General features: G+C 34.1%; 2 protein-coding genes across 2 annotated transcripts in view; one reads left to right on the forward strand and one right to left on the reverse strand.

The window, feature by feature from the left end:
• The window catches only part of LOC140446858 (odorant receptor Or1-like), a 40460-nt gene extending 25518 nt beyond the window's left edge, over positions 1–14942 (forward strand). The window contains exons 5-6 of the mRNA XM_072539434.1: positions 7105–7260; positions 14756–14942. Of these exons, the coding sequence (XP_072395535.1) occupies positions 7105–7260; positions 14756–14821 (222 nt within the window). The 3' untranslated portion in view covers positions 14822–14942. The remainder of the gene's footprint in view (positions 1–7104; positions 7261–14755) is intronic.
• Positions 14943–16295: 1353 nt separating this feature from the next.
• LOC140446860 (heme A synthase COX15) overlaps positions 16296–25718 on the reverse strand; it is a 31385-nt gene continuing 21962 nt past the window's right edge. Inside the window, exons 5-7 of the mRNA XM_072539437.1 lie at positions 22721–22988; positions 20000–20268; positions 16296–16499 (exon numbers count right to left, since the gene is read on the reverse strand). Coding sequence (XP_072395538.1) covers positions 16368–16499; positions 20000–20268; positions 22721–22988 — 669 coding nt within the window. The 3' untranslated portion in view covers positions 16296–16367. The remainder of the gene's footprint in view (positions 16500–19999; positions 20269–22720; positions 22989–25718) is intronic.

The following is a 25718-nucleotide window of genomic DNA, read 5'->3' on the forward strand; positions in this document are numbered from 1 at the left end:
TTGGTACAAATTGTACCTAAAATTTGTAATGTTTTCTAGTTTTTTGTCCCTTTTCATGGAAAATGTGTAGCAGTGTTAAGTTAAATGTATAGTTACAGTTAAAAGTGAGGTTTGAATGGTTGATCATTGAGAACAGACGTCGGCGTGAAGTTTGAAGAAGCCGGCAAAAATTTGTTAGAAAAAGTGATTTATACTCAATGTAATGTGTCGGTTCTGATAAGAGTAATCACTGTTTTTTTATTTGTATGCAGTATCTCATCTGAGATATTTGTAAAACGGCATTTACAACAAGCGGCGTTTACAGCAAGCAGCGTTTACAGTGCCAATTTCAACCTCAATTTGCTTTGTCCTAAGAAGCCTTTTCAAAATACTTTTTCACAGTTTGGAGATGAATTTGTTCCAGTGATAGAGAGTTTAATTCCAGTTCCTAACCCTAGAAAATTTAAAGTAATTTTAGTGAAATCTAGGTAACTCTTTTGTGTTGATTTTTAAAGATACACATTTTCTAATAATAATTGCTTTCATAACAATTTAAGAAATTGTAATAATTAAAATTGTAGATCTTAGGATGTGGCTTAGCTGTCATTTTAATTGTTCTCAGTTTTGAGATTTACTTAAAAAGATATTTCTTTATTTGTAATAATTTTTTTCTGCTACAAATTATCGCCCAGTAACAATTGTAAGTTTTGTAGTACCTCTAACTTCTAGAGTTTGTAAACGGATAGGACATAGTAAGTCTATTTTTGATATTTTGTATTTTATTGTTATCATCTATATTTGTAACTGTTTGTGGTGAGACAACAATAAATTTGTAATTTTTTTCCTAAACCATTTTGTTTATCTTTCATCCAGCAGGAAGTTTTCTTAAAGCGGCGTCCCAGTTTAAATAGCTAGAGGATCTTCTTGTGTTTTATTTGTTCCAGGAGATTCATGTAAATACCCCTTTATTTCATTTTTGTAGTTGCCCTAATCCAATCCCATTGTTTCATTCACTTATCCACGACCCAGTTCTCAAAATAAACCCTGAGAGTCGTTCGCAACAGTTTCGTTTATTTGGCTTGCCTCATCTCTACCCCAATAACTTCTGTTCCCAATTTTCAACTCTCTATAATAATACCATATGTGGTAGGAAAAATATTCGTTACACTTTTCCCTTAATAAATTTGTTATATTCATCCCTATCAATTGTTTTTGGTATGAGTATATTTCCACTAACAGGTAATTTCATCCTTAAATTACGTGATATTAATAATTGACCTGGAGAATAACCACATTCTAATGTTGCATTTCTGTATTGCAATATTCCCTGATAAGGATCAGAGCCTGATACACTTATTAAAAATATTCTTGACAGTCTGAACTGTTCTTTCTACCAAACCATTGCTTTTTGGATAATAAGGACTAAAACTTTGATAAGTAATATCCCAATCTACTAAAAATTACTGAAGTTCTTTTGATGACAATGGAGGACCATTATCAGACGTTAGGATCAGAGGTATTCCATGTCTCGCAAATATAGACTTCATTGTACTAATTGCCTCTTTTGCTGACGTATTATTTAAAGGCATTATTTCAAAAGATTTAGAATAGTAATCTACTAATAAAATATATGTCACTTTACTATAATAAAAAAAATCAACACCAATTTTCTGCCAAGGTAAAGTCGGTATTTCATGTGGTAATAGTGGTAACTAATAAACTTCCATGTGTACGTAACTCTTCATCTCCACTATTAGTATTATCTGGACCTTCTACTGGTGCCCGACTTAATGTATCTGCGATGAAATTTAATTTTCCTGACATATAGTTAACTTTTAAATCATAAAGCTGTAAGTTTAGCATGATTCTTTGCAAACGTGCTGGAACCTCAGATAATAGTTTCTTAAAAAGACTGACTAATGGTTTATGATCTGTTTCTACATGTACTTTTCTACCATATACATATTGTTTAAATCTAGTACATCCGAACTCGATTGCATATAACTCTTTCTCTATTTGTGCGTAATTTGACTGAGACTGTGACAAAGATTTAGATGCATATGGTAGATTGTTATCAAAATATGCTAATACTGGCGTTTGACTAATCATTCCTTTAATCCCTTCAAATTCTTCCCTGCTCTTCTGTCCAGTGAAAACTAATATTTTTTTCAATAATAATCTTAAATTTTTCGTACGTTCCGCTAAATTATCTATGTACTCATCTAAATAAATAATTTTTCCTAAAAATCTTCTAATATCAGCTATACAGTTAGGAATTGGCATTTGACAAATTGCACTTACTTCACTAGAATCTGGACATATGCCTTCTGCACTAAAAATATGACCGAAATATTTAATATCTGACAATAGAAATTTGCATTTGTCCATATTAAATTTTAAATTGAATTGTTTTGCTCTATCTAGTACTAGTTCTTGTATTTTATTGTGACCTTCCAAAGTTTCACTATAAATTAGAATATCATCTATATACAAACAAACTCCTTCTATGGCTCCAACTAGTTCATTAAATCTTCCAAAGGGTGTATTAAATGTGCATAGCTTAGAACTCTCTGAATCTAATGGTATCATCCAAAATCCTGATTGTGCATCTAGTGTTGGAAAATATTTTGCTTTTGCTAATTTTGACCGAATCACATTAAATGTTGGTATGACATCTTTTTATAGCTTTGTTTAGATTACGGAGATCCAGACAAACCCTCAAACTTTGATTACTTTTTTCGATTAAGACTATTGAATTTACCCATTCATTGGTGCTTCATTGACTTTTTTTATTCGTTTCTATTCTATGTTTAATTACTTTTTTAATTTATCATGTAAAGAAAAAGGTATTTTTCTTGGCGTTTCTTTTATAGATTTAATATTTTTATCAATTGGTAAATGACACATATTAGGTATACAACCTAGACTAGTACAAACTTCTTTATTTTTCTCTATGACAGACTCATGACTTACTAGACCAACTCTTTTAATTAATTTTATTCTTCTTCTTCTTCGTTTGTTTTTGGGTTTGGATTATATAATCATTTACCCAGTACATGTAAGGTTATGCTCGTCTTGCTCTAGGCAATGCACAACCAGGGATAAATTTCTATTTCTGTTTACTTTACTGCTAATTGACAACTGGGAGTTTTTAATTTTTGACAAGTTTAGTATCTAGACCAAAAATTGTTTGACACTCCAAATTCACAATAATGAACTCAATACTTTCTAACCTATTCACAATTTCACATAACAAATTACTTTTCCTACTTTTCCTACAATAGGTATCACATCGTTTGAAAAAGACTTTAAATTTATATATGTAGGTACTAGGTCTAAGTTTTCTACATTAACCTCATTAAAAATTTTTATTGACATCACCTTAGCTTGTGCACTTGTATCTAAATAACATACTACATGTGTTTTATTAATTCTGGCTACAATTGACCAATTCTGATTGATACTATTCTGACTAACTGTTTTAATAACAAAATATGGATCATTTCCATTATTAGATGGTTGTACTGTACTTTCTTTTAAATTTATTTTATTTACTCTTTCAATTTGACAACATTTTGCATAATGACCTTGTGTTTTACAAAAATGAAAAATAGCTACTAATGCTGGACATTTATTTCTATGGTTTTCACCACATATCTGACAAACCATTCTTACCACTTAATTATTTTCATTATTCCTACTCTGGTTTGCATATCCATTATTTCTTGATTTAAAATTAAAGTTCTGACTTTGACTTGTACGAACAGTCGTACCATTCATGTTGTGCTGTTGATTATGATTTCTCCAACTTTTACCTGGAACATCACTTCTATACCGTGAATGATTTGAATTGTTGTAGTATTTGTAAATTACTTGGTGTACATTGAAATCCCCTCGTATATGTATTAAAATACCGAAGAATATTTTTGGTGTGTTTCATTTCCTATCGTACGTCTTAAAACGCCAATGTATTTTCAATTCCTCTTTGCGTCGCCGAGTTGATATAAACCATTTTAGAGTTTGTTTATATTTCACAGATGTGTATTTTCTCGGCATTCTTTTGATCGAAAACCGCTTAATATTCTGCGTTTCGAATAAACATCCATTTAGATCGCTGAGATGGTTTTACCGGAAAGATAATTGAGATCCTCTCGCTGAGGCGTTGTCAAGATTGCTTGACTTCAGCGTTAGTCCAAATTTTACGTCGAATTTGTAATGTTTTCTCGTTCTTCGTCCCTTTTCATGGAAATCTAGTGTGTAGTGGCAGTTAATTGTGCAGTATGTGTAGTTACAGGATTTAAGTTTGAAAAGATGGGCGATTGAAGCAGACGTATTTAATTTAGTCGGTAAAGAAGCCGGCAAATCTGTTGGAAATAGTGAATTATACTCTATGTAAAGTGTTAACTTTGGAAGAGTAGTCACTATTTCTATGTTTCTAAGTATCTAAGAGATTTGTGTCACTTACAACAACTTTTAAAAATAACTACGATGGTTCCAGTTTTTTAAAAAGCCGTTTCCAGGGTGTGTCTAATGTGCCAGTTTCAACCTCAGACTTCAATGTTCTAAGCAGCCGTCTCAGAGTGTTTAAACTTTCAAAATAAAAATAGACATTTTTTTAATAATAATTTGCTTTCATAACAATTTAAAGAGTAGTACAAAGATTCCAGTATCTTGATTGCTGGATAACAAACGATCTTGGCCACGAGGTCGAAATACGTGCTCGTATAGAATATGCTAGGTCCGCATTTCAACGAATGAAAAAATTCCTAATAAACTCTACGTTATCGTTGGATATCCGATACCAATTTGTAAAAAGATTTATTTATTCCATATTGCTATACGGAGTGGAAACATGGACTCTCGGAATTACAAGTATGAGGCGTATAGAAGCCTTTGAGATGTGGGTTTTTCGAAGGATGCTGAAGATCTCTTGGACAGAGCACGTGACCAACAACGAGGTGCTAAGAAGAATGTGTACCGAGAGAGAACTCCTAAATATTGTAAAAAACAGAAAAACGAGTTATCTAGAACATATTTACAGAGGAGAAAAATACAACTTCCTACGACTTATAATGGAAGGGAAAGTGGAAGGAAGAAGAGGTCCAGGAAGAAGAAAATGCTCCTGGTTAAAGAATGTAAGAGCCTGGACAGGTATGGACACACATTCGATACTAAGAACAGCTCAAGATAGAAAGCAATTTGCTGTAGTTATAGCCAACCTTCAGTAATGGAGAAGGCACCTTAAGAAAAAGAACAATTTAAATTGTAATAATTAATATTGTAAATTTTATGGTGTGGCCATTACTGTCATTTTATTTGTTCTTTGTTTTAAAACTTCATGTTGACATAAATGACAGCTAGCTTTATTATTTTTTTGACATTAGTTTTGTTTTGTTTTTTAAGAAGGTTAACCTCTCTACATAGTTTCATCTAAAAAGATAATTCTTCATTTGTAATAATTTATTTCTGCCAGAGATTATAGCTCAGTAACAATTTATTGTAGTTTTGTGGTATCTCCCACTTGTAAACGGATGTTGTAAATGGATAGGACGTAGTAAGTGTTTCTTTGTTATTTTTGCATTTATCTCTGTAACTATCTACATAGTATTCTGTGTCATTAATTTTTGTAACTGTTTGTGGTGAGACAACAATAAATGTCTAATTTATTTCTCTAAACCATTTTGTTTATTTATTTAGAAAAGTCTCCTAACCTTTATAGGACGGAAGAACCTTTTCTTTCTTCCAGCAGGAAGTTTCCTCGAAGTGGCGTCCCATTTTAAATAGCCAGAGGTCCTTCTTGTGGTTTTGTTTTGTCCATTTGTCCAAGAGATTCATGTAGTACCCTCTTTTGTTTTATTTTTGTAGTTGCCCCAATCCAGCACCCTTGCCATTCACTTATCCACGACCCCAGCTCTCCAAATAAACCCTGAGTGCTGTTCGCATAAGTTTCGTTTATTTTGCTTACCCTATCTCTAACCCCAATAATTTCTGTTCCCAATTTTCAACCCCTTATAATAATCCCCTATGTGGTAGGCAAAATATTTCGTTACATTGTGACTCTTGTAACTGCTATTTTGGTAAAAATTCGAACCTGGACTATCTTTATTCTTCTCCACTTTGTATACCACAGCTTCTGAACTTTTATTTAACTGTTGGTCTTGCATTTAAGTTGTAATTAAATTTTGAGCAATTTGTAATACCTTTTCTGTCTTCAGATCTACTTCTTGCAATAGTTTTTGCTTAATTGAATGGTGTTTAGGATTTAAACCAATAATGAACATGTCACACACCAAAATTTTTTTTAAAATTCCTAATTCACATGTTAAACTCAAATTCTTTAAACCAGTCAAGAAGTCCTCAATGGTTTCACCATCTTTATGTACTCTAGTATGAAAATATTGTCTTTCTACTGTTAAATTTTTCTTCGGGTTACAATATTTTTCAAATTTATCTATTACCTCTTTAAATTTTACAGTATCCATGTTAACCTCAAATGACTTATAAATATTTCTTGCATCTAGACCAATATAATGTAATAGTAGAGCTACCTTTCTCGTATCATTTTCCTCCTCTAAACCTGTCGTCCTCAAAAATATTTTGAAATTCATGCACCATTCCCCCCAGTTGTAAGCCAAATTTTTCTCCATTGACAAAGATTGAATTTCGTTGCCGACTACATTACTTTTTATTTTTACAACGACTGGTTGGTTCTGCTCGATAGCATCTTGTTCTTCCATGTCCATTTTATATCTTGACTGTTTTTAATAATAAATCTCTTTTTGCTTTTAACACGTGTTCTTAGGTTATGTTTCGGCTTTTGTAAGTATTAACTATTACTAGACGAGTCATTTCTGTATATTTTATTTATTACAAGGCAATCTAATACTAATAGATAATTATCTTTAAAGTGCCATAAGACCAGTCTGTCGACTGTCAGTGTCTGTCCTTCTCTTTCTCTCCCGGGCTTCTTCTTCTCTTTGCATTGTCACTAATGGTAAGGTAGATTTACAAATATTAAGGTAGATTTACAACTTTACACAACATAACATAGAGAGAGATTATTTAGAGTAACTGACTGATCCTTAATAAAAAATTATTTGTGTATAACTCATCGTTTTCTTTTAGAGCAATGAAATTACAGACGCTTGTTATTCGGCAGAATGGTTTAAGTGTGACGTCAGTATTCAAAGAATGTTTATTACCATAATGGAGCGTGCCAAACGCCCTTTAACTGTGCAAGCAGCGAACTTTTTTACTTTGAACCTAACTACGTTACTAGCAGTAAGTATATTTTTTTATTATGTAAACCTAACTCTGTGTTAATTCGAAAGCGATTATGACAGTATAAACTGAGAAATCTTAATTAATATTCTTATAATAAAAGAAGTTAATATACCAACATAACTAATAATGAGATTCTAAAAGTAGAAAATAAACTCCGGATACTAAATGAATTAAGGGAAACAATAGATGTGAAAAAGGACTATGTTAGGTATACGCACTATGATATGTCTTAACATCATGCTCGAAAAAATAATGAAAGATGCAACATAAAGAACAATAAAAAAATTCGAAGAATAATAATTGATTAAAATCTGCAAATACTAGCGTTTGCAGATGATCTTTGATGATGATGATAGAGGCATTCAACCAAATAAAACGAGCTGCACAAAATAATAAAACATAATATATAAAAAATTTTAGTAAACACTAAATACTGTTCCAAACAATTAATAATTTATTAACAAAAGTGACAATTAGAATTTTGGTGGGATCGCTTATGAAGGTTTAATATTTGGCGAGAGATATATCGCCACTAACGTTAGTGTAGTATTTCTAATACTAATTGCATATAGGAAGTGACATGTATATATAATGTTATAACATTCTCGAAACGTAAAAAAATTCAAATAGAAACGTTATTTATAAGCATATTATATTAGCATTGTATTTTAATTTATACTCTACATTTGCATGGAATAATAACGAGTGGTGACATCTATAATATATTACTAAACTAGTCTAGTTAGAATTGGAAGAAATAAATTAAAATATTTTCATTTTAAGCACAGAGTTCTATTAAATAACCTAGAGCTCGAACTTACTATGATCTCATTACGACACAATTGAAGCTAGCTTGTATAGGACGCTAGTTTTCGGAGGAAAAAAAATAAGGGAGCAAGAATTTGAAAATTAAACTTGACTGATTATAAGAAAATTTTGGAAGATCTCGCTTATATTAGCTTTATTTATGATTTTTATCACGCAATAATGAAGTTTAGGACTTGCTTTATCACATTTAACTAAACTACATTCATTTTACATATTCCCAATTGTCAACAGACGCACGTGAAAGCCAAACAGGGTTGTAATGAGGTGTATCATATATGATTTTTAAAAATATTTACTTTTGAAACTATTAGTGTAAGAATTTCTTGAATTGTAATCATTAAATCTCACTTAAACTAAACTCTAAAAAATAACACGACTAGTAAATAACTTAACAATAACTATAACATATAACACACAATATATTAACTTAAAAAGCAACACGGTACAATTTGAATTCAAACAGACTGGCAAGTTTGGATCTGTAACATGAGAATCCGTCTGGCTTAAGGCAATAAATTATATTTTATAGCCTCTTGACGAATGAGAGGGCGAATATCAACACGTGTTTATGTTTACAGATGGGAATTTGCTAAATGAATATACTTTAGTGAGCAAGCAAAACGTTTTTTTATGCCAAAACAATTACAAAAAAAGATAACTATCCCGCCGATTTAATACTTGCAGGCCTAGATGGGTTGAATTCCTTTTAGGAACTTTTCTCCTCTATTCTCTCCCACGAGTGAACGTTTTTATTTAATTAATTACTGTATATATACTTACGTGCATATGTCAATATTGGCATCATATGGGAAACTTTATTATTAATTTTACGAAAAAAATTAGTTGTGCATGGTCTAAAACTCAAGATGCAATCATCATATATCAAATTTTGTCAATCTTATACGAGATATGTAAAAAATGTGAATTTCGCTTAATAGTAAAGTACATTTATATTTCATGTTCTTCTTGTAGTGTCTATCCGTTTCGGATGTTGGCGACCATCATGGCAATCTGTATTTTGCAAACTGCGGCTCTAAAAAGATTTGTGGTTATTGTGTTGAACCACACGTACGTAGATTTTTTAGCCAGGAAATTCTTCGCCTTCCTGCTCCTCAAGATGTGATCGAGGTATTCAATTTTGGCTGTTTTTATTGTAGTTAACAACTCTTTTCCTTTTTGCAGTCTTATTAAAATTTCCTGGTTAGTAATGTGGTCGGTATATTATATCTTCAGGATTTTACGATAAAGCCACATTTCGAAAACCTCAATTTTCTTACAGGTAGCGTCTGTGAGAGTCCATTGCGTCAATAGTATATAAAAGATATAACATCGTAGTAACCTGATTTTTATGGATACTGATAAATCGTGGCATTTTTTTTTGTGGCATAGACTTCCCTCATTCAGCCAGTCTCGAAAGGTTATAATATATTCCGTAAGAAGGTATATACACTTAAGTACAGATTATTTCTCTCAGACAAATGCACAGCGATATCCCTAAAACGAAATAGACGAATAATTAATAGAAGAACACGTCGAAGGAAAATACAAGGACACTCGCTTCTCGTCTAGGGGTCCGTCAAGACATTTATTTTAACAGACAAACATTACTGGACCACGGATAAGGTATTGTTACATATAGGATAAACAAAGGGTACAAGTCTAACCCTATACACGCTCATGAAAATTTTCATGAACGAGTACCAGATTTATAAAGCTATGCATGTGTCTGACAAAAATTCTATAATTAAATTATATATTGTTACAGAACCTATGGCTAACAGGGACTGTATATTATATGGAGCGTATGTATTGCATTTAGTTAATGTTGTATACAGTGAGTTTGAATGCTGAATAAATTTAGGACATTCAAAGAAGATGTGATCGAGGTCACCTAGCTTGCCGCAATGTTTGCAACTATCATTATCGATGACTTTAATTTTTATTAAATGGCATGGGTAGAATGCATCGTGGCATTTGAATAGCTTAGCCATTTTTTGAAATGCAGATCTTGCTTTCTCTATCCTAGATTTTATTTCTGGGGAATGGTCCCAATTTCATTGACGTTCGTACCATGGTAGGTGTATGTTTTTACTCTTTCTATTGGTTGACCATTTACACTGATTCTTTCAATTTGTTGTTACTTCTTAGAGATCATCATACATTTTGTTTTCTTTATGTTCAATAAAAGTCCATATCTCTGACTCACTTCTGTGATTCTATTGATTAACTCCTAGAGGGTTTCATAACTGTCAGCGAATACCAAAGTGTCATCCGTATATCTGATTTTACTGATACATTCTTCGTTAATTCGAATTCAGGCTTCAACATCTTCTAATGCTTCTTGAAAGATTTCCTCAGAGTATACATTAAACAGCAAGGGTGATAGTATACATCCCTGTCGGACCCCACGCTTGATTTTGATATTGTCAGATTCTTTTGCCTCTGTACGCATAGACGATGTTTGATTCCAGTAAATCATCATCATCATTGGTGCTACAGCCCTATAAAAAAACCTCGACCTTCCCAAGTCTATTACGCCAGTCAGTTCTATCTATTGCCAACTGTTGCCAGTTTGCTGCGCCTATTTGTCTACCATCCTCATCTACACCATCCCTCCATCTGAGTTTTGGTCTACCCCTACTTCTACTTCCCACAGGTTGTGACATAAGGATTCTTCTAGGAGGGTTGTTCTGCTGTGATCTTGACAGATGTCCTGCCCATCTTAGTCTTCCTATTTTTATAAAGGATACTACGTCTTTACCACCAAATATATGTTTATATCTGTGATATATCTCGTAGTTGTACCTCCTTCTCCAAACACCATTTTCACAGATGCCACCAAATATTCTTCTCAGGATCCGTCGTTCAAATATAAGCAGGAGATTTTCATCTGCCTTGGAAATGGTCCATGTCTCCGACCCATATGTCAACACTGGTTGTATAAGGGTTTTGTATATGGCTATTTTTGTTTTTTGGCTTAAGTTTCTGCTTCTCATATGTCTAGTCAGTCGAAAATAGCATTTGTTTGCTAGGATTATTCTTCGCTTGATTTCTTCCGTCATGACGTTCTCCTTGGTGATCAGGAAGCCTAAGTATGTGAATTTGTCCACCACTTCAAAGGTAGAATTATCAACCGTGAATTGGTGGCCGATGTTTCTGGCTCTATTGTTGGGTGTTGATGCCATTATCTTAGTTTTATCTTCATTTACTTGCAGGCCCATATTTTTTGAGGCGTTTGACAAGGTGGTATACATTTCTTCTAGCTTGCATGTTGTGTGGGCAACTAGATCAACATCATCTGCATATGCCAAAATTTGGGATGATTTATTAAAAATGTTTCCTCTGCTGTCTATTTGGGCATCCCTGACCGCCTTTTCCAACGCTACGTTGAAAAGGAGACACGCCAGCGCATCTCCCCGTCGCAGCCCAACATGCGTTTCAAATGCCTGTAATTGTTCGCCCTGTATTTCGACTTTGCAAACAACTTTACGCATTGTAGCCTTAACCAATCTTATCAGTTTATAGGGGATGTGGAATTCATCCATGGCTTCATACAATTTATTTCTTAGGACACTATCATATGCCGATTTAAAATCTACGAAAAGATGGTATGTGTCGATATTGAATTCATTGGTTTTTTCCAGGACTTGCCTTAGCACAAAGATCTGGTCTGTTGTTGATCGACCAGGCCTAAAACCACTTTGATATTCGCCAAGAAGCTCCTCTGAATATTCACTCAGGCGACCATATAAAATACTCGAAAATATTTTGTATGCTGTATTAAGGAGGCTTATTCCCCTATAGTTTCTACATTCTATTTCATCGCCCTTTTTGTGTAGCGGGCAAATGATCCCAATACACCGCTCTTATGGGATTTGTTCCTCATTCCAGGCTCTCAGTATGATTTTATATATATGATTAGTCAGAGTAGCACCTCCACCTCCACTATTTTATTTCCAGTAAATATTGCTAGTAATTCTTAGATCACAGGTGTTTACTCCAATATTTGTTAATATCTTCATCAGCTTGTCGTGTTTTACTGTATCAAATGCTTTATGATAATCAATGAAGCATGCATAAATATCGCAACTCACATCTCTACATCGTTGAAATAGCACTTGTGTGCTAAAGAGAGCCTCTCTCGTACCCACTGCGTTCCGAAAACCAAACTGTGTACGGCTGATTTTTTCTTCGCATAGTCTATATATCTTTTGATGTATGATTTTTAGAAACTACTTAAAAATATGTAGCTTTGTAAATTTAGCATAAGCATTGTCAGGTCCAGAATCTTTGCCATCTTTTATTTGTGATATTGCTTTTTCCACTTCATCTAATGTGATTGGTAAGTGGTGATTACATATGTAGGACTTGGGTTGTTCGGACCTATTATCATCAAAGAGTTCTTGTATGTATTTGGCCCATATGCATATTTTTTTATTTTTATCTGTGATAATGTTCCCCTGCTGATCTTGCAGTTTGCTAACTGTATTGTATTTTTGAAGACCAGCTGCTTGTTTTATCTTTATGTGCATATTAAATGTATCGTGTTTTTGTTCAAACTCTATCTCTTCATACTGTGAATTTTTTAAATAATTTTCTTTGGCCTTTCGTATTTCGGTTCTTATTTGTCTCTGAATATTTTTGTACATTCTTTTGTTATTTTTTTATTTTCTTCTTTCTTCCATGAGTTGCAGTATATTGTCATTCATCCAACTTTTCCTCTTATCTTTATTTTCTATAAGATGTTGTTGTCTGATCTTGTTAAAGGATTCACAAATATTCTGGAGTGATTCTTCTGGATCATATGTTTGCTCCATGTTACTTAGCTTTTCTGAAAGAATCTCCTTTCTTTCCTTATCTTTTAGTCTTCTCATGTCACATTTTTCGTTACTATTCCTTTTTGTAACCTTTTTAAATCTAAACCTCAATTTACCAATAACAGGAATATGATCTGACGATCGGGATAACTTTTAACTGATAGGCATTCATTACGGAATCTCTTGTTCACCATTATGTTATCAATTTGATGCCGTATTATGGTTGAACTTGCTGAGAGACCCAAGTATACAAACGTCTTGGTGGTAGTTTCAAGAACGCATTTAGTATTGCATAGTAATATCGAAAATTGTTATTATGACAAAATAATTAATTTGAATTATATCCTTCTAATTGAAAAAAAAAATTGCAAATTTTTCACAAATTACCGATAACCAACATCATGTTTATTAACTAAAAATATGATAACAGTTCCATTCCAATAAAAAATGATGAAAAAATTTTCACAAAACAAAAACATTAAAAATTTAATGAACCTTGAAGTTAGTAACCTTTTTTTCTATCAGAACGGAAGAGTTATCATATGTGTTATAATTAAAAATTATGTTCGGTATTGGTAATTACGTATTAAAACATATCCTTTAATTCCAAACAACTTTCCATAATAACAATTTGAATATTATAAAATATAAAGGTAGTTTACTCTTGGGCGAAATTCATATTTTTGAACATACCTCGTATAAGATTGATAAAATTTGATATCTGATGGTTGCATATTAGGTTTTAGAGGATACAGAGCTTCGTATGAAGAATAACTTTTTTCGTAAAATTAGTAATAAAAAAGTTTCCCATATGATGCCGACTTAATTAGTACAACTTAACCTAAATCTAAGATTAATATTATCGCAAGAATTAATATTAAACTCAACAGCTTTCGACATCCTCACTGATGTCTTCGTCGTTGCTTCCGAGGTCTCAATCTCTCGAGTCCCCAGACACTATTACACTGATCACTAATCAATGTATTACTGCTATTGTGAACAACGGACGGTTAATTTATACCGTCGATGGTGACGTGGTTTGGATGGACGTTGGCGTGGGGGTTAGCGTGGGGATTGGCGCTGGGGTTGGCGTGGGAGTTGGCGCGGACTTTTCTGACGGCAGGATTTTGATTGATTGATGAGGGTGGAGCGGACGATATTTTCTTTATGAGAGAGTTTGTCCTTTTTTTTAATTTCTATGGGTTCTCGGATAATTCTTGGTTTATGGGAGTTTTCATCAAATAAATTTTGTGACCTGTATGAAGATGGTGCTGCCCTGGAGCTGAAATTGAATCGGAATTCAATGAAAACTTCATAAGATTGGGGGCTGTCTGCACAAGGAATTTCATAAACTCCGTGTTGTTTATTTGGAATGTTGTCTCTGATTGATCGGACAAGAGATGAAAGTTTTTGTTGTGAGTAAATATTGTCTTTATTCCTCTTGATTGATCTAAGAATTTTGTCAGTGACACCTTTGATGTAAGGAAGAAAAGCTTTCGTATGATGAATTGTAGTTGAGATTGAGTGGGAGATTCGATGTCTGTGGATTGATGTGATTTTCGCGGTAACCGTTTTCAATGAGGACTTGTTTTAAACTTAGAGAGTTCAGCGGGTCTACTCGTACCATCGCAAAAGCGTATTGATCTGGAGACAAGAGTATTAATGACTGAATTAATTTGTGAAGGTAGATGATGAGAGTTGGCATGCAAGTAACGATTGGTGTGGTTGATTGGCGCAGTGATAATCGCCGCGGTTCAACCCGGAAGCCTGTTGAGTTTAATATTAATTCTTGTAATAGTATTAATCTTATTAATTCTAATTAATTGCTGTTTATTTTCTTTTTACAGATTCTCAGATCATCTTACTCCTACTTCGCTGTATTACAGCATATGTATAGCAACAGATCTCACTGAAATATTAAGATACTTAAATACCTATGTTCAAAGAATTGTTAAACACTTTTCGCACCAATATAAGTATATAGTTTACAACAAGTTTATAAGATCTACTTTATAGTGTAGTAAAAATAAAATCGAACACATTACGAGTATATCTTCTTTTAAATAAAAAAAAACCTGTTCTTTTCCTATAAAGCTGAAAAGTGATACGAAGAGATACAACTAAAGATTAGTTAAACACACATTTTATTTCTCCATAATCAGAAACCACGACACCAGAGGTCGAACATAGAATAAAGGTATAAACAATTATTGGACCTGTAGCTCATTCGGAATCTTCTTCTTCTTTTTGTGTAGACATGACACAGTCTGTTTTCCAATGTGCCTCCAGTAAGTTATCGTTCCATTGTCCATATCGTTCATATTATCACTTGTCAAACCAGTGTCGTTTCGCGCTAACTCTATTTTACTTTATCTTTAATACATCGCATTTTTAACAGTTTGCAACCCTAATTTGCGACCATTTTTCTCAGGGAACCTTATATCATCGTAATAACAAAAAAATTAGCTTCAATTTAATACAAAATAACATGCATATACGTCATGAGCGGCGTATTTTATTTAAAAACAAATAAACGGAATCAATTTTTTGCTCAAAAGTTAATTATTATTAATTGAATTAAAAATATTGGCTGCCACTTTTTAACTGGCAACCTATTATCAATGTATTCTCCTCCTAATTTTAAATGTATGTAAAAATGTGACTTTGATTAACTACGTTATGAACGTATGATCCTGCAATGGTATTTTAGACTATTAGTACATTTGCTGTTATAACCATGCATTTTGTCTTTGTTGAGAAAATTAACCTGTTACATTTTCTGGCGGTTATATTAAATTGGTCAGCATACTTTATAAATCATCTTCACTTTGAGAGAAGTTTGTCGTGCAGAAGTTTGTCATCAGTTCTCCGTCTTTTGTTTTTAACATTCTCGTTATGTTTTTGCTTAATTCTGGGTATTGCTTGGTTGCCTGTTCGAGCGTTAAAATCACCCAGTATGATCATCTTTCCTCTAACTTGATCTACTACTTGTTGTAATTCGTCATAAAATGTTTCCCTTATTATTTGATGCTTGTTATTGTCTGGGCCGTATACTCCGACAATGTTCAGGTCTTCTTTCATTCATCAAACTTAAGAGAGAGAAAAAGTTGCCCTATTGGTCGCCAACCTCATCGGGAATTCGTTTAGGGGGATCAATAATTCATAGTAGGTAGATCTACGTACCTATTTTAATGCGAGAAATTATATTTTTTCATCTAATTTGTATGAGACGAAGCCGGATAGATGTAGATAGATCTAGAGTAATAGATCATACCCGCTTTGTTGTTACACCAGATTTATCTTAATTGTATTATATTAATTATAAGAATATTGTCATGAAATCGAGGAATAACGGGAGCAGTATCATGATCACAAAAATTTATAAAATATTATTTAAAATTTGTACTTTATTAATAATAAAAACGTTTATTTACAAAAAATACATTTTTTCTTAAAAATCTATTTCGGCAATCTCTTTAATTCATGAGTTAGCCAAACTGCTGCTGAAAGCACGGCTAGTGATCCCGTTTGGTGCGAGGCCGCTATACTAGTTGGTACGTAAGTTAATAACGTAGTAATACCTAAGGTAACCTAAAACAAAAAAAAATGTTCTCTGAAAAAATTTCAATCAATAGTTAAAAACATATTTTTAGTATGCAGGACTATAGTAGAAGCCACAGTTAGAATGCTGTGCAGGTAAGATAGGCAATGTATTTCTTACAGGAGAACGGCCAACTATGTTGCCGCTTTACCCCGAGTGGCACATCAGGACCGGATTTAAGAATCATAGCACGGGAATATAAGCGCACACAACAATTGACTACGGTTGTATAAAAGAGTATCATTATTGTTTCAACTAAAGCATGATTCAATCATCGATGTATAAATAAGAGAGTCGAACTAAACAATAACATGAAGAAAAATACTATAAAAAAAGTAAAATATGTCAACAGCTTCCATTGTAAACACATTCTTTGGGAAATAAAGATCATTATAAAGTCATTAGGAGAAGCGAATCAGTTTAAATCCCCATGGTCTACGCAAAGCAAACATGTCTCTTTGTCGATTTGATTACTGGACATTAGACCAAAAACTTGTTGGAAAAACCTATAAAAGCTCAATTCTATTTCATTTTCGCAAGCATTCATCTGTCGTGAATTTCAAACAGAGTATGACTCTTAGTATGCAAATAAAACGTGACGTAAAACGTATGTATTAAACTATCATCTGAACTTAAAAAATGGTGACAGCTTGACTATTACTCGGAAAAAGCTTCGAAAATGTGTGGTGTGAGTGTTCGCAAAATTTATGACATCCGCCAAGAGACCCAGTAAGCGAACTGAAACCAGTACAAAAAATGAAGAAAAACAGTTTCCAGTCCAATTCACGTGAGAATACTTACGATGAAGGAGTGAAATCTCCAATACGGAAAATTGTCTATGATTTTTTTTTTTGGAAAACACACCAACCTTCGACAGCATAATGAACAGAGTGAAGGATGATGAGGACCTACCAGCTTCTTCAAAAATCACATTTTGTAGGCTGCTAAATAACATGGGTTTTGAATATGGTAAAAGAGGTCGAGATTGGATAATGATTAGAAAGAAAAGATATTATAGTCCGTCTAGAAAGTATCCGGAAAAAAGAAAACAGAATTATAATTTTACGGTATTTATTTCTATCATTTGAAATATAAAATTTCAACAAATAATTCATCTCATTTACTTATACAACCTCCATTTAAATCTAAACACTTTACTAAACGTCCAGATACACCCGAAACTAGGTCAAGACCATAATGTTCGGTAAAGGTGTTCTAGGCCTGTAAAACTGACCGAATCAAACCTTTTATCTCGTGACGCTGCTCGTTCCACTTCAATCTTCACCAGTCCCCATATATTTTCAATGGGGCTAAGATCTGGAGATACTGCTGGCTACGGGATTGTTGCCAATTCGTGTTCTTGCACCCAAGCTTGAGTATTAGCAGAAGTATGGCATCTTGCATTATCTTGCAGAAAACGCCACCCCTCTGGATATAAAACTTGAGCCGTTTTAAGAAGAAAACCATTTAGAATGCCACAATATTTCGCATTATCAACAATACCAATAAATATACAGAGAGGTGTAGCACCACGCTAAGATATTACTCCCCAAACCATTATTTTAGTGGGAAATTTGGAAATTTGAACAGTAACATTTTCTCTTGATAGGACTTTTAGATGATTTGTACCAAGTTGGAAACAACTTTCATCAGATATGAAGACAATATTAAAATTATCTTCTCGAAAACGTTGACAACAATCTATTCTTCGTTGCCTTTGCAGAGGTGTCATTGTAGGGATTTTTTTGGATTCCTTGATTATGTAGCCTTGTTTTTTCAGTGACATGCAAACAGTTTGTGGGCACACTTTTATTCTTCGTTGATTTCCAAATCTGTTCGCTAATTTTCGAAATCCTAGGCGCGAATTTTGTCGTCCTAAAGCCACTGAAGCATTTAAATTGTTTCCGCAAATCTTACGTGGTCTACCCGAAACTGGTCTATGTCTCATATCTATGCCATTTTTTATCCTCTTTATTGTCTCATACACTGCACTTTTTCCGAGTTCAGTCAATTGCACTAATTTTATAACGTTTCGGACACACTTTCTATGAAAATATTCCACCACTTTTCTTTTTTCTACTTGCGACATTATTTCGCAAATCTTAAGTCTGTTTACAAACAAAAATATTTGACAGATGGTGTTGTCAAGCGATTTTGTCCATAACCTACTATCGGCACAACCTACTTGATGCATTACTTTTGTCTTAAAATGTTACAAAAAGGAAATTTATTAAAATTAGGAAAAATATAAAATTCCGGATACTTTCTAGACGGACTATATGTCCTGGAGACACAAGTACCTCAGACAAATAAAAACCTGAGGAAGGAGAATAATGTAAACCTTGTTTATACCGATTAGTCTTGGACTAACGTCGGTGCTTCAATCAAAAAGGAATGGAGGGACACACAGATTAAGAATCTACAAAATGCTCTCATAAAAGGGCTCCCTACTGCAGTGACAGTCCCAACCCAAAGCGGTCCTCGGTTTATTCTTCATACTGGAAGCGAAATTGGTTTTGTGGCATGGGCCGAATTAACTTTCTTGGCCAAGAAGGGAACCGCTCATAACCACGACGAAATGGACGGGGATCTATATGAAGAATGGTTTGAGAAGACGTTAATTCCAAACTTGCCGAAACACAAAGAAAACGTTGTCGTTTTGGATAACGCATCATACCACTCCAGCACATTTGATTTCCCGAAAAGATTGTGGAGCATAAGGTAAATCAAGAATTTGCTAATAAAAAGTGAATTACTGGATACTGCGGCCGCATTTAGAGACGAGTACAACAAGTACAAAATTGAAACAATTGCGGAAAAATATGGCGTTAAGATTTTGAGACTGCCGCGTTACCATTGCGAGTTGAACCCGATTGAGATGGTGTGGAGTCAATATGAAAAGATATGTGAATATAGTATCAAATTTTCGCCTCTTACGACTGTTTTCCCATATTATGGCAATCATCATTTATTTCTTTTACTTCAGAATATGCCTTTCCTTTTCTAATTTTTAAGAATCTGTCAAAATTGCAGAAGTTTCCTGTTCATAGTTTTTATAATATTTCGGTAATTTGATTTGACACAGATGATGATATGCACCTAGATAATATCACCAGTCGACCTACAACTCTGACGTATCTGGACTGGATAGTCCAAAACTCACTTTAATATAAAAAATTGAAAAAAATGTCACGACTTGCTATTAACTCGTATTAGGCCAGTCCAATGCATAGTTTAATGTGAATGAAATGTTGAATATCTTATTTTTAATATTATAATAAAATATAATATTATTTGTTATAGTTTAAAGTGTTTAACGTTTTCCTACGCGTCGCTAATTACTAGAGTTCACTATTTACGAAACTTGAGTAAACTCCACGTGATAATCATGTGATTCCGGTTGCTTTTGGTCAGTTTAACCGCCTGATTTTAGATGACTCATTCGCATTATTTGTTTAGGAGACTTGTATGTGTATTATATTATACTTACTTGAAGGTAAGCTAGTAGCCCTAATACAGTTGCTGCGGTGTAAGCTTTGGGCGGTAATACTCTTTTTTTCGACAAGTACCAAAGTGCTGTTATAACACCTAACGTAGTTGTTCCTAGAAGTCTATGATCGAATTGTACAGTTGTTGGGTTTTCAGTAAAATTCGTAAGTTTCGGATTGAACGCCATTATGTCAGAGGGAATCCACCTGTCGGCCATTTTGGGAAACGAATTGTAAACTAATCCGGCATCTAAACCAGCAACAAATGCGCCTAAAAAGTAAAATAATTATATTTAATGATCATAATACAAATACAGTGTCTTTATTCTTTATAAACAACTATAAAACACTTGTGTGTATTGTGTATAACTAGAGAAACATGTTGACCGCCAAGAATCTAGAGAACTTCTCTCAACATTCAAGTATCTAGCGAGAGAATTCAAAACGCAGACACAGATCATCAAAGATAATAGTGGAAATACCATAACAAACCCAGACGGTATCGCAGAGGTGTGGAAACAATGTCGCGAAATACTATTCTCTAACAACGACCCAGACAATAATACAGAGAAAAGAAGTTATGAAAAAGAACCTCAAACAATGAAATCAGAAATTGAGGCGGTAAGTAAAAAGCTAAAATTCAGAAAAGCAGAAGGAGATGAAATAGCAACTGCAACATTCAAAGAAATGGGAGAATTAGTGACGGAAGTAATGCTTAGAATTTGCAATGAGATCTGGAATACCGGAAAGTGGCCAAATGACTGAGGTAAACTCAGCTTTATTCCCATATATAAAAAAGGTTCACCGACAGATTGCAGTAATTACCATACATTATCATTGATATCACACGAGAGAAAAGAACTTCTAACCATCATCAATGAAAAACTAAAATCAATTCTCTTACCACAAACTCCCCAAGAACATACGGATTCGTCCCAGTTAGAGGAACAAGAGAACATATTCTTAATATTCGCCAAATTATCGAAAAATCTCTAGAGTTTAACATAGAAACATATTTATGCTTTGTTGACTATTCCAAGGCCTTCGATGTCGTAAAATGGGATACAATCTGGCACATACTTAGAGAAATGGGTACGCCAAAACATATAATCTATTTATTATAAAAACTATATTTAAATAATACTGCTAATGTAAGAGTTGGTCGGTGAGATAGCCAAGCGGGCTGGGCGGCCGGCTTCTCATTCGCTTCACTGCGAGTGGTTCAGTGGATGTGGGTTCGGTCCCCAGCTCGGTGTAGAGAAAAACAAAAAGTCTAACGCAGCAGTTTAAAATTCTAGATGAATCTGCGGCTTAGACTAGAATATGCTGGTGTCTGATCGGCCTATGGTGGAGCAGTACGGCAAGAGATAAGGGCTTGCGGCTCCGTGATACTCCTCCATAGATCCCTACCGGAAGGGCGTGACGCCTAAAATACCGGGTATATATATATATATATATATATATATATATATATATATATATATATATATATATATATATATATATATATATATATATATATGTATATATATATATATATATAATATATATATATATATATAATATATAGTGAACATATTATGCGTCACGTCAAGTTTTTGAGGAGTGGCAAGGTGGAGCAACGATAGGAGGAAGAAAAATCAAAAACCTACGTTATGCTTATGATACTGTTATATTGACGTCATCACCAGAAGAACTGGAATAAATTATGAATAGGCTAGGTACGGTGAGTACGGAATCAGAAACAACCAAGCAGAGATAAGAAACATGTCAGGTTACGAAGTGGCCAGGCAATTTAATTACTTAATCTCTGTTATTACTAACAGTGAAGGATGCAAAGACGAGATCCGTCGACGCATCACAATGGCCAGATCGGCAACAGCCAAACTCACAAACATTTGCAAGAACATTGACATCACAAAAAACACAAAATTACGCCTTATTCGAGCATTGATATTTCCTATCGCCACCTATGCTTCAGAAACTTGGACAATAAAAAGAGTGAATACAAAGCGTATAATGGTATTTAAAATGTGGGTCTACCGTAGAATGTTGCACATACCATGGACCGCCCATCGCACAAATAACTCAATTCTAGCAGAACTTATAAAAACTAGACTCATGACAACTATCAACCAAAATATACTGAGATATTTTGGACATATAACTAGAAGAAGAGAAGGCATGGAGCGAATGATAGTTGAAGGTAACGTAGCGGGTAAAAGATCCAGAGGAAGATCTCCAGTACAAAGGTCGGACCAAATAAAGGACATGACTGGTTACTCATTCTCCGAAGCAAAACAACACGCACAGGAGAGAGATAATTGGACAGAAATAATCAAACAAATTACATGACGCCACTACATCCTTACGAAGGAGAAAATATAGAGGAGGAGGATTCTCTATAAATATTTTTCATATTATGACATTACAAAACGGTCTAAAAATGGGCGAAGAAGTACGATTTTTGTTAAAGCAATCACGACTTTATCGATTTTTGGTCATTTGCCTATTCTTCTAATAGTTTCTATCAGTGGAGTCTCCCATGCCTTTCATATATTTATTCAACGTATTTTGCAACATTGTCCCCTATTTTTCCTATTATCTTAAATATGAATTTAAATACTTTTCTTTGTTAGAGATGATATACAACCTAACATAACCTAAAAAGTCTATCTTTAAATAAAAATGTGTTACATGTTTGGTTAAAAATATTTCCTTACCCGACACAGCCGTGAGAAATACCAGCCCTTTAGCTGTATGTGCTAGCATCCTAAACCTCCTGGACTTTTTCAATATTCTTTGACTTACGATGACAATTGGTTTAGCTGGTGCTAATATATCTAAAGCAGACCAAAGGAACAAGGTATAAAGAATAAATGCCAAACTAAGATGAGACGCAAGTCGATACTGCGACACTCTCGGTACATCACTCTCTCCATGGAAACGATCTTCTAGACCAGATTTAACCATATACCAACCCATTAGACCCTAAAAATTTAATCGAATTAAACAAAAAAGATTATATCGTTGACGTAACGTGGCCCAAATTAACCATCTTGTTGGTTTCAAATTTGCCTACACATATACAAGTAGTGGGACCCAGAGATTGTGTTTACGATCAAACGCATAAAATTGCAATATCTTGGACACGTTATGAGAAATCAGCACCGTTACTCCCTGCTGCAGTCTATATTGCAAGGTAAAGTCAAAGGTAAGCGAGGACCCGGTAGAAGGAGAATATCATGGCTGCGGAATTTAAGAACATGGTTTAAGAAAACCTCAACGGAGCTGTTTCGAGCCGCAGCGAGCAAGGTCATGATTGCCAATATGATTTCCAACATCCGAAACGGATAGGAACCAGAAGAAGAAGATACAAGTAGTATAACTAAGGGCTGCTCAACTCAAACTGGATGGACAGCTTAACCAAGAAGTTACTACTAAAAGAAAAAAAAGGTGTATAATAACCAGAAGGTTAGAATATGGAGACACTGAATTGTCCGGTCTCGCCGGTACAGCCTGACCCCCAGATGGGTTAAGCGGGTAATCTGATAATACTGGGATAATCCCAGCACTACTTGACTGGCGAAATGCCAGGTCAAGACTGAACATATCCCATCCCGCGGACTGAAGAGTCTCGCCTCAACATGTACCCTATATTGATTAAAAACTTCTGACATTCTTATAAAATCCTTGCGGGACTGACATATAATAGGGAAATAAGAGGAAACAGTAGCTATCTCGGTAGAGGCATCTGGCGAAGCAAACAAACAAGTTGATTACAGTGGAACTTGAATATTACGGCCTCGGTAGTTACGTCATCTCGGTTGTAACGTCAATTTTTAATAGGTCCGGCCAAAAACTATTCGATAACATTATTAAAAACCCGGTTTTATCACCTAAAAATAAAGTAAGCCTCGTCTATAGCGTCATAAAATTTTACAGAAGGTTGCCGTTTTTTTATTTTATGAACAATATAGTGCAACGCGTTTCCCGCTTTGCAGCATATTGTTCCTTCAAAGAATGTGAGAAAGCCCGATTATCCCTTCTGTGTACACTTATGTGACCTTGACAGTTCTAAGACTTCGCATTTATCAGTTCCGTCCTAACAGTCAAATTTTCTGTTTCAAAACAGTCAGTTTAAGAAATGTTCGCTACCGTGAAATTGTGTTCTCGTTTTGTTTTTAGATTTTAATTTAGTAATTAACTTTTTATTTTTTAATATGGCAAGTTTTAGTACTAAAAGGAAGGCTTTGTCTATTAAAGATAAAGTGCGTGTTATAAGAGCATTTGAAAGTGGTCGAAAAATTGTTGATGTATGTCGGCAATTTGGACTTGTTAATTCGACTGACGGCTTAATCCTAAAAAACAAGGACAAAATTTTAAAAGCCTTTAATGGGGAAGGCGAAAATGTTAAAAAGATTAGGAAGTGCATTCGTGGTGATGTAGATTCAGCTCTACTCAAATGGTTCAAGCAGTGTCGCAGTTCTGATATTCCTGTGTCCGGACCACTTTTAAAGGAGAAAGCTACAGAGTTTGGAAAACTGTTTGGTCAAGATTTCACATTCTCTAACGGCTGGCTAGATCGGTTTAAAGCCCGGCACTCAATTTCCTTCGCGAAAATTGTTGGAGAGGCAAAATGTGTGGACGAGAACATAACAGGTAATTGGTTACAAAACACATGGCCACAACTAAGGCAACCATACAAGGATGAAGATATCTTCAATGGCGATGAAACTGGTGTCTTTTACAAATTTACGCCAAACAAAATTGTAAATTTCAAAAATCAAAAATGTTTTGATGGAAAGCTTTCAAAACAAAGAGGCACGGCTTTTGTTTGTGCAAACATGACAGGTACACAGAAAAAAAAGCTTTTGGTTATTGGGAAAAGTTTACATCCTAGATGTTTAAAAAAAAATAAAAACACTGTCAGTAAACTACACAGCCAACAAAAAAGCGTGGATGACTTCTGCTATTTTTGAAGAAGAATTGAGAAAGTGGGACAATGAACTCACTTCAAAAAAAAAAGAAAAATTCTTCTCTTAGTTGACAACTGTGTAGCCCAGCCCAAGTTTGGAACTGATCTTGACTCCTACATTTCAGTAGACGATCAGGTAGAAACATTTCAAGTTTTAAGTGATAAAGAAATTGTGGAACCAGTACAAAATGTGGGAATGGATGTTGATGAAGATAATGAAGAAGAAGAAGAAGACGGCGTTGATTGTCCTACAATCCAAGAAGCAAAGAGAGCTGCTGAGACCATATCCAGATTTTGCCAGTTCAGAGAGGCATCCACAACCAGGTACCAAAGAAGCAGCTCTGATTATTAAGGACACTACAGAAAAACTTTATTTTTCAGAAAGGATTTTACAGAAGAAAATAACTGACTTTTTCATAACTGACTTTTTCAGCATTAGAGAACTTTTTCTTGACAAATGTAAGTTTCATATACATGTTATGTTTTATTTCTTAATTTTTTATCCTAAATGCAGCTGTAATAATAAATGATGCTGTAATAAAATTTTGACTCGCTAAAATTTTATTTTTTTCTACCTCTTTTATAACATCACTCTGATATAGCGTCGTTTTTTACTGGACCTTTCAATTGCGCTATAACCAAGTTCCACTGTATGTATTTTTAGGTTTAGGAGTCATTAAAGTGTTTTTCTTCGAAGATTTTGTCTCGCAATTAAGAGTTTCTCTTTTCCGCATGTTTTTAAG

This window comes from Diabrotica undecimpunctata, chromosome 7 (genome assembly GCF_040954645.1).
Source record: "Diabrotica undecimpunctata isolate CICGRU chromosome 7, icDiaUnde3, whole genome shotgun sequence".
In the NCBI taxonomy this organism is placed as follows: Eukaryota; Metazoa; Arthropoda; class Insecta; order Coleoptera; family Chrysomelidae; genus Diabrotica; species Diabrotica undecimpunctata.